The sequence below is a fragment of the Coregonus lavaretus genome (genome assembly GCF_964263955.1).
Source record: "Coregonus lavaretus genome assembly, chromosome: 15".
Classification (NCBI taxonomy): Eukaryota; Metazoa; Chordata; class Actinopteri; order Salmoniformes; family Salmonidae; genus Coregonus; species Coregonus lavaretus.
In genome coordinates this window covers 20,319,164-20,329,337 of record NC_140002.1, presented here as the reverse complement: position 1 = coordinate 20,329,337, position 10,174 = coordinate 20,319,164, and the positions used below count along the sequence as shown (strand labels likewise).

At 41.5% G+C, this 10,174-nt stretch overlaps 1 protein-coding gene and 1 long non-coding RNA gene across 2 annotated transcripts; one reads left to right on the top strand and one right to left on the bottom strand.

Moving 5' to 3' along the window:
- Positions 1–239: 239 nt before the first annotated feature.
- LOC311141995 lies at positions 240–4,394 on the top strand. Its single transcript, XR_014614262.1, has 2 exons — positions 240–364; positions 1,861–4,394. It is a non-coding gene; the product is annotated as an uncharacterized lncRNA (long non-coding RNA).
- A 1,157-nt stretch (positions 4,395–5,551) lies between these two features.
- LOC311142834 (rhomboid domain-containing protein 2-like) lies at positions 5,552–8,549 on the bottom strand. Its single transcript, XM_084178531.1, has 4 exons — positions 8,043–8,549; positions 7,067–7,471; positions 6,703–6,850; positions 5,552–6,455 (listed from the first exon to the last, which is right to left on the bottom strand). Exons 1-4 carry the CDS (start codon positions 8,227–8,229, stop codon positions 5,966–5,968), a joined length of 1,230 nt encoding a protein of 409 aa, XP_084034657.1. The 5' UTR covers positions 8,230–8,549; the 3' UTR covers positions 5,552–5,965.
- Between the last annotated feature and the right edge of the window lie 1,625 nt (positions 8,550–10,174).

Sequence of the window (10,174 nt, the reverse complement as noted above, 5' to 3'; positions counted from 1 at the left end):
GACCTCAGCACCCTGGACCCTGGCTGAAGCCCTACGGGCCCTGCCCTCTCCAGAGGATGTCCCAAAGCCTCTGACTCCTCCCAGCCCTGTCCCTGTCATTGTTGCTCCGCCTGCTGTGGAGTACTTACCATACCACCACAGCCCTCGCCTGGCCCCAATCACCAACCTGAGCGAGAACGGTAGGAAGCTGCTCCAGAAAATGTCAGGAGTGGCCCCACAGGTGAGAGGAAATACAGAAAGCCCTTGCCTGGCCCCCATCACCAATACAGGAAGCCCTCGCCTGGCCCCCATCACCAACCTGAGTGAGAACAGCAGGAAGCTGCTCCAGGAAATGGCGCAGAAAATGACAGGAGTGTACCCACAGGTGAGAGGAAACAGGAAGGGGATATTGGCCATATGTCCTACAGTATATCATAACTCTAGATATCGTAGCTCAAGAGTAGAAAATAGCCATAAGCTTATATTACTTTATCTCCTTGTCCAAAATATTCAGGAAGGGAAGGTCAAAAGGAAAAAGGGCAAGGCAAAAAAGCGAGTGAAGCAAGAGCAGGCTAGTAACATGAAGCAGGTGGAAAATGTTGGAGAAAGTAAGGAGGACAAGAAAGAGGAAAATAAGAGTCTGAGGAAGAGGTGAGGAAATAGAAGAAGGAGAAGTAGAACATAACAAGGGCATTTTTGAGATTTATAGAAATAGAATGAGGTAGAGAATTATAGAAATAGAATGAGGTAGCAGAGAAAGAGCAGCTATCTGATGTGTAAGTGAAAACTACTATTTATTGTCCTGTTTGATTGACAGGTTTCTCCAGTGGCTGCTGCCCAAACTTAGATGTTTGAATAAATAATGGCCATCTACTACTACAACACACACACACACAGATATTTTGAGTATTGCTTACTCCTCCAATACACACAGAAACTTAATTTCAGACACAGGAACTATGTTTAGAAAAATACACATATTGGTCTCGTTCTAATATTTTGAGACATGCACTATTCTTTAAAATAAAAAAACTACAAAAAATGTTTAAAATATGCATTTTCAATAAAGCTTTTGAAATTGCAATTATTTGTGTCAGACTGTTTTTTTGTTCTTCATTAATTACAGCAAGGGAACAATTATTGTAGTGACATTACATGACATGTTATGTACCAGTGGGTGTTTTATATTCTGCTGTCCTGCACTGGATCCCACTGTAGGTGGCAGTAGTGCACAAAATAGTTGGTTTGCTCACCAGAAACCCAACCAGGCAGAGAGACTATTGTTACCATGCAACGAGCAGATGCTTCAGTGCAGGGTTGCCATGTCCGCAGTTTTGCTAACATTTGGGCTACTTTGAAAACGATGTCGCGGGGGGTAAACATGGCATTTCTTCAAACAAAACATATTTTTCACTGTGACCTGCTGCTGACTACCAGGCAGTGAGCAGGCAGGTTGTTACTGAATGAGCAGTAGGAAGGGGGAGGGCCGTGTTCATTCAAAAATCATGTCAAACACTATTATTGCAACTTATTATGTGAGTTGTTAAGCATATTTTTACTCCTGAACTTATTTAGGCTTGCCATAACAAATGGGTTGAATACATATTGACTCAAGACATTTCAGCTTTTCATTTTTTATAGCTTTCTAAACATTTCTAAAAACATAATTCCACTTTGACATTATGGGGTGTTGTGTGTAGGTCAGTGACAGAAAATCTCAATTTATTCCATTTTAAATTCAGGCTGTAACACAACAAAATGTGGGTGTGAATACTTCCTGAAGGCACAGTACATGTACAAGCTTTGAGGGTTTTTTGAAAGAGAAAATCCATCATTATTGTGTGCCTACTGTAAATATGGCTGCCACTTGTCTTTTCCTAGGAATGCTCGGAACATGGCGCGGGATGTGCAGAATTCCTTCTATGACATCGTTGAGGAGGTGGGAGGTCTCACACACACACAGGCTGTGGCTTACATCAAGAAGCTGATGACCAAGGGCCGCTACTCTCAGGACGTGTGGAGCTAAGGAAGATTAAGTTAACGTTACAGCACACCCTCACAACCCCATATGTTAACCTATTTCTTTCGGGTGGAGGGTGAGTGGTAACGGAAAACAGTTTTAAACTGTTTTTGGAGGTAACGTGTCAGCACATAATCACTAAATGGAAAGACGTATGAATGAATGTTTGTTGTACTTATTGTCTTGTTGTGTAATCTTACTGACAGCATTTTGTAGAGACTCGTGCTGAGAGGTAGTGCAATTCATTCAAGATTGGTTGGGAATGGGCTCATACTCCAAATCGACCCCTAACCCCCAGGCCTTTCATGTACACTGAACAAAATATAAACGCAACATGTAAAGTGTTGGTCCCATGTTTCATGAGCTGAAATAAAAGATCCCAGACATTTTCCATCCACACAAAAAGCTTATTTCTCTCAAATTTTGTGCACGTGTAACCACGCCAGCCCAGGACCTCCACATCCGGCTCCTTCACCTGTGGGATCGTCTGAGACCAACCACCCGGACAGCTGATGAATCTGTGGGTTTGCACAACAGAATAATTTCTGCACAAACTGTCAGTAACCGTCTCAGGGAAGCTAATCTGCATGCTCGTCGTCCTCACCAGGGTCTTGACCTGACTGCAGTTTGGCGTCGTAACTGACTTCTGTGGGCAAATGCTCACCTTCGATAGCAACTGGCATGCTGGAGAAGTGTGCTCTTCACGGATGAATCCCGGTTTCAACTGTACCAGGTAGAAGTCAGCGTGTATGGCGCCATGTGGGCGAGCGGTTTGCTGATGTCAACATTGTGGACAGAGTGCCCCGTGGTGGTGGGGTTATGGTATGGACAGGCATAAGCTACGGACAATGAACACAATTGCATTTTAAATCGATGGCAATTTGAATGCACAGAGATACCGTGACGAGATCCTGAGGCCCATTGTCGTGCCATTCATCCGCCACCATCACCTCACGTTTCAGCACAATAATGCACGGCCCCATGTCACAAGGATCTGTTCACAATTTCTGGAAGCTGAAAATGTCCCAGTTCTTCCATGGCCTGCATACTCACCAGACATGTCACTGATTGAGCATGTTTGGGATGCTCTGGATTGACGTGTACGACAGCGTGTTCCATATCTGAATTCCCAGTCATGTGAAATCCATAGATTAGGGCCTAATTTATTCATTTCAATTGACTGATTTCCTTATATGAACTGTAACTCAGTAAAATCTTTGAAATAGTTGCATGTTGCGTTTATATTTTTGTTCAGTGTAGATTTGGTCCACGCGCTCCTTTTAAGGTTATGGAACATTTTGGAATAAACCAATAGATTTTTTTATAAAATAGAGTGCAGACCTTCATTGTTTCCCATCAGATTAGAAAAATTGGAGATATTATACATTGAATGTTACACATCGTTTTTGTAAGTGAAACTAGGCGCAAACAGAGGTGATTATGATATGAAATATTGCCTCTGGACGTTTATCATGCTGTGAAGATCCCCACAAGGCGATAAAAAAAGTAATATATTGTAAATTAACTCCTGAAATGTCTACGGCATTGAAAGCATTCTATATTTGCATCTTTAAATGTATTTACAAGTTCAACATGGCTGCCTATTCAGATGCACGAAGGTTGTGTAAATACAGAGAGCAGTGCAAGATTAGTCAAATATGCATACTAGTAGCACATTCATATTGTACCATGTACTGTACAATTCCTACATTTAAATTGCAGTAACTGTTTAGTCATTGAGCCTTGTTCTTCATCGGTTCATTAAACGAAAAGGTTGTAGATTAAATGGTGGTTTACTGTAAAAATGCCCAGGTGTTTTTTTCTCATGCTCTCCCACTGTAAGGCTTAGTACCGACTAGTTATGTTTAGCTGGACACTACCACGGCATTTAGGCAATGCAATATGTGTTGTATTGTATGTGCACTTGCAGTACAACATGAATACATCTATTAACTGTCATTTATGTGTGTTCTGATAATCACTAATTCTGGGATATGTATATGTAAGAACTTTATCTAGTTTTATTTTCTTATGCTGATGGTTGAAAGCCTAAATACAAAATATTTACTTCAATTTTCTGAGGTTCTGTAACCGTATGAAATAGAATCAAGTGGATGATATACGGGTGATGTTCAGCAGTCTATCATTTTAGCACGTCATTTTGTGTTTCTTTTAATAGAGAAACCCTCAACTATTGTAGTGATACAGAATCAAATATGGTATGGTACATGTTGTCATTTAAATAAGAAATGTGCCTTTTTAAAATTGACCTGTGTTACATGACTCTTACCACTTGATCCAGTTTTATATGCAAAATAGCTATTTGTATATAAACAGTAACTTTAAAGCATGCATTTGTAAAGAAATAATAAATGGAGATCATTGATTTGCTTTATTTAGTCTTGGTTGTCATTTATGGCTTCTCTTTACTGTGCACGACTAGTTAATTTTCCAAAGATTACATCATAATCTGCCCTTGTAGCCCACACTCTTGATCACCTCACCCACTTGTCCCCTGCTTCTGAATTTCCAAAATTTTTGAACGATGCATTGCAAAACAAACTGAATGTAATGGATCTAATTTAGTGGTGAGTGGATGCTATTTTGTATTTTATTCTAAGAACACAGATACCTTAAAAGAAAGGTAGGTGCGTGGATCAGAAAACCAAACAGTATCTGGTGTGACCACCATTTCCCTCAAGCAGCACGACACATATCCTTCGCATTGAGTGTATCAGGCTGTTGATTGTGGCCTGTGGAATGTTGTGTCACTCTTCAACAGCTGTGCGAAGTTGCTGTTCATTGCTTGCCCATATCATAACCCCACCGCCACCATTGGGCACTCTGCTGGTCCTGGGGTGGCGTGGTTACACGTGGTCTGCGGTTGTGAGGCCGGTTGGACGTACTGCCAAATTCTCTAAAACGACGTTGGAGTCTGCTTATGGTACAGAAATGAATTTTAAATTCTCTCGCAACATCTCTGGTGGACATTTCTGCAGTCAGCATGCCAATTGCACGCTTCCTCAAAACTTGAGACATATGTAGCATTGTGTTGTGTGACAAAACTGCACATTTTAGAGTGGCTCTTTTATTGTCCCCAGCACAAGAAGCACCTGTGTAATGATCAAGCTGTTTAATCAGCTTCTTGATATGCTACACCTGTCAGGTGGATGGATTATCTTGGCAAAGGACAAATGCTCACTAACAGAGATTTAAACAAATTTGTATACAAAATTAGAGAAAGAAGCTTTTTGTACGTTTGGAAAATTTCTGGGATCTTTTATTTCAGCTCATGAAACATGGGACCAACACTTTACATGTTGCATTTATATTTTGTTAAGTGTAGTTAAGGGGGAAAAACTGATAATACATTAGTGTGATAAAAATGTTTAGTTTGAACTAAAAACTGTTCTGGTTTACTAAGGGTTTTGAAAAACGTTGTTTTAATCTAGGTTGTATAAATCAAGAGTACCAAGAGATTTGTCTACCGTATGTGTAAAAAAACACAAAGTACAAAACACACAAGCCAAAAGGAGTGGTCTTACAATCAACTGACAAGCAAACCCTTTATTGCATTGATTTGACCTTGAACATTCAGAGCCTGCTTGTATATTAAAACCAAAAACATCAGTGAAGAAAAAGTGGACCTTCAAGTACTGCCTCAAAACACTTGTCCAAGCATATTACATCTCAATGTATAACATGAGACAGAAAACACATTGAATGACAACTATGGGCTCGATTAAATCCGTATCGCCGTAGTTCAGAGCTATAGCGGCTTATAACCACACTGACATTTGTATTTTTTTAATGTTATTAGTTATACCAAGAGTTGACGTTTTTACAAGGATTGTGATTGCTGAAAATAGCACGCTTGAAATGTAAATGTAATTTCCGGTCTTCGCGAACATTGCCTTTACATTTCAATCGAGCTATAGCGAGTTTTGCCGTTACGGATTGAAGTCATCAATCTGTCAGTGAAGACACAGGTGCTCCTGGGTGAACCATCACAGATTCTGGCAGTGACTCCGGCATCTTTGCTGTGAAACTCTGGGGGGCACTGACAGACACAGACAGTGGACTGAGGTGGGAATGTTGAGAATGTGGATGTTGAGCCACTGGAGCCCAGTGACTGCTGGTTTGAGAGGCAGATGCATGCCCATGACTGAGTCCATGGCCGAAGCTGTGTTCGTGACTATGTCCATAACCTTGGCTGTGGCTGCAGCTGTGTCCATGTTCGTGACTATGTCCGTGACTTGGCCCAAAGCTATGCTTGAGGCCATATCCATGGTTGTGTCCGTAATAACCTGAGAGCTGAACAGGGCTCCCCTGTGTATAGTAGGAGTGGGCCCAGCCTTCAAATGTCTTTGGTGTGGTCTCGGTAGCCTGTAGGTTGGAGGTAAAGGACACTGGAGCGTAGGCTTGGACTGGGTAGGAGCCTGGGGTTGGAATGATTCTGCAATCAATGAGAACGTGGACAGAATTCAGAGAGCCTATCTATACCAGTAATTCTCTATCTAATCATGGGGGACCACTAGGTGCCTATTGTACAGTATTCAATTACAGCTGAGGATCATCAATTATAACTGCACCTCATTATACTGTAGTACATTATGTGCTCTGGCTTGCACACAGCAATTGTTATTTAATGACCTCTTGTCTTGTCTGATAAATGATATGTCTGGTGCTTTCTTAGTACTCACGGTGGGTGGACCGTCTTCCTTCTCTCCTCTGTTGATGCAGGGACATACAGGACACCAATGTTCCTCAGCAGCCTGAAAGGCATCTTCTTGTCCAGCACTGATGCCCTGGCATCGGACATGTCCAGAAGTGAGAGCCAGCCCTTTCCGTCTGTTTCACCAGTGCAAGTTAAGGAGAATGTGTGACGCAGTGATGCAATATTTTTTCTAAACAAACATGCCATAATGTTCAGCAGCAGGATTCATATACAACACCTATAACCTATTACCACTTAACTACACTACTAAGCACACTTATAAAGCTGTGACATACTGCAGAGGAGTGTATCAGTTATTTTGAACCACAATGAGGTTGGAGTAAGGATACAGATCCCCCCTGCGATGATGGCGATGGCATTGCAAAGGAAGACAGTGTGTGGGACCAAAAGTGTTATGATGAACAGAAACAGCCAGGGCAGGGCTAACATGGGTACAGTGACCCCGAAAAGAAAGCCCTTAACCATACGGGAGTGCACTGTGGCCATACCCATAAGGGAGAGGGACACTGGAATGAACCCCTCCACCTGGTTCTGGGCAGATGCACCAAACAGTAGCAGACCCAGTATGGTGTACAACACCCCTGTGCTGATAGAGAGCAGCAGAAACATGAGGAGGAACCGAACAGTGCCCACACTCTTCTCAATGCCTCCACAGAGGGGCACCAGAACCCCAATACTGAGGAGTAGCTGGGTCACTGTCTTGTGGTGGAAGGAGTATGTGATGAGCTTGTGCACTGCAAAGGAAGAGGAAAGGATTAAAACATAAATTATAGGGTTGACAGACATAAGCTACACTGGTGTGTTGTGCTGTAGCCTACTGCTGTAGCCTACTGGCACCATCTGTTACATTAGCTATAAGTTTTAATAATAATAATAATGTGGTCCTCTGTAGCTCAGCTGGTAGAGCACGGCGCTTGAAACGCCAAGGTAGTTGGTTCGATCCCCGGGACCACCCATACACAAAAAAATGTATGCACGCATGACTGTAAGTCGCTTTGGATAAAAGCGTCTGCTAAATGGCATATTATTATTATTATTATTATTATTATTATTATTATAATAATATGCCATTTAGCAGACGCTTTTATCCAAAGCGACTTACAGTCATGCGTGCATACATTTTTGTGTATGGGTGGTCCCGGGGATCGAACCCACTATCTTGGCGTTACAAGAGCCGTGCTCTACCAGCTGAGCTACAGAGGACCACCATTCTAGCAAGCTAGCTAACGTTACAACACTCTCATACAAAGTAGCTACTGAGCATATATAACTGTTGATTCACTCAGACCCTCCTAGCTAACTTACCATGCCCATTGCCAAAAACTGTCGTTCCAAGACTGAAGACATCCTCTGATAAACCGAAATATGTAGTGACAGTAAACAAAACAAATGATACTATAATGACAGCAACAATACCACTCGTGAGCCTGAACTCAGGAGTAAAACTCTTGAACCTCTGAACCATATGTTTTAAAATTATTCGGGATATCATTTTGATGACCAATGCATATTTGTCAAACTAGTACTTGGATAATCAAGCACAATAATCAATCAACTTTTCCTCCAATATTGCGCAACACTTTAGCCAGATTGTAGGTAGCTAGCTAGCTAGAGGTTCCCGCTAGATAACACAGCCACAAAGTACAAATAGGCTATATCGTAAAAATTAATGAAAACAAAAATAGGCTTTTTGGTCTTAATTTAAGGTTGGGCATAAGGTTAGCAGTGTGGTTAAGTTTAAAATCAGAGTTTAAGAAGATGAATTGTAGAAATAGGCGGGCAAGCTTGCTAAGCAAAAACAAATGTACTGGACTTCCGCATTTGGATTCGTCACAACCACAAAGTTGCTCAACTGTTGCTCAGATCATCAAGTGCTGCATTTGAAGACACTGCCACCTGCTGACATGTGCCTCAAATGTGATGATCAAAGAGTCCTCTACAGCCATTTCAGTTAGATAGCTAGATAGATTTTATTTGACAGTTATAAATTACGACCAGGGGGAGATACCACCAGTCCAGTCCCATACAAGCCTTTCCTGTGACGTATTATGCGCGCCCATAAAACTGTGACCTATTGTGACGTAACCAAGCATAAATTCACTACATAAACTGTGTTCAGCTTTGATATCATCAGTACAATCGCTTTCTTCAGTAAGGTTGTTTCAGGTGCATAGTCTGCCATAGCTGACACTGTGCAGAGAATAAATACTACGATTGGAAACGGTTGGATAGACCCGTCCTTGGAGTTTAGAACGTCTGGTAGGCTCTTACATTCTTTGGTCCCAAATGGCACCCTGTAGTGTACTACTTTTGACCTGTGCCCATTGGGCTCAGGTCAAAATAAGTGCAATATATGGGCACTGGGGTGCCATTTGGGACATGCTTCATGCGTGTATGTGCCAGGATATGTTTTGTGCCAATCAATTGATGGAAATGTATCCCTCAGAAAGCAAGATGAATCATAATGATGAGAGAATCAAAAGAGCTTTAAGGCGCCGCCCTTATGTGGTAAATATCAAATATATATATATATTTAAAAAATCTTCTGTTTTTGTTATCACCTTTTAAATGGAGTGTTGTGTTGACAGTTGAATCCAGTGAGGGTGAACACCCCTGATTCTGTGATGTGGCCAACCGGCAAAGTGCGCAGAAGGCCAAGGCCTGTAAGTCAAATCTGACCTGAAAACAATAACACATAAACATTAGTTATGCTGCATGTACAAACTGCAGTTATCACAGTAAAAGCAAGTGCAGATATCCCTCCTTATCTAACCACATTTGAAATGGAATATTGTCTTGACAGTCTACATCAGTGCAGACCCCTCAGATCCACAAAAGGCCTGTATGTCACATTCAAATCAACCACATAACAGTAGCTACTTAAATTATTTATTGATAGCTACATCATTTATTTCCAAGTTATTTCCAAGGCCAAAATGAGCAAAAGAGTGTTACATTTTTTCTTTACTGTTCACAGCCAATCATTGTGAGCTGTGGGCATGAACAGACATCTGGGGATGGATGGGACATCAATCCAGAGCCTCTTAGCCAGGTCAGACATCTCTGCTGTTCCCATAGAGACAGAACAGATAGATCAATCTGTTGATTCATATGGCCATTTTGGTTGGCTTGGTTGAATTGACAATCATTCATTAGAAATGCTAAAGAATCCTACAGTATGGAAAGTCTTTAGCCCTATCCCTAATGTTATGGGAGTTGCATTTATTGCATTTCAATACACTTGCATTTTCAATTACCCATAAATTACTCACTACTTGTACAACTATGTTGGATTGCCTAAATATTCAACATTTTCTTGACAGTCAATGCCAGTGTATTCTATGGCTGCCCTAAGTACATGCCTTTGTCTGTCTCCTCAGTCTGGAAGGGTGACTCGGCTGATGGATAGAAATTATGATGGGGTGATCTCATCCTCC

Coding starts and splice junctions, on each gene's coding strand:
- LOC311142834 (XM_084178531.1), bottom strand. CDS start 8,229: ATGATATCCCGAATAATTTTAAAACATATGGTTCAGAGGTTCAAGAGT. Junction 7,472..8,042: donor AGTTTTTGGCAATGGGCATG/GTAAGTTAGCTA, acceptor CTTCCTTTGCAG/TGCACAAGCTCATCACATAC. Junction 6,851..7,066: donor CATCATCGCAGGGGGGATCT/GTATCCTTACTC, acceptor CTGGTGAAACAG/ACGGAAAGGGCTGGCTCTCA.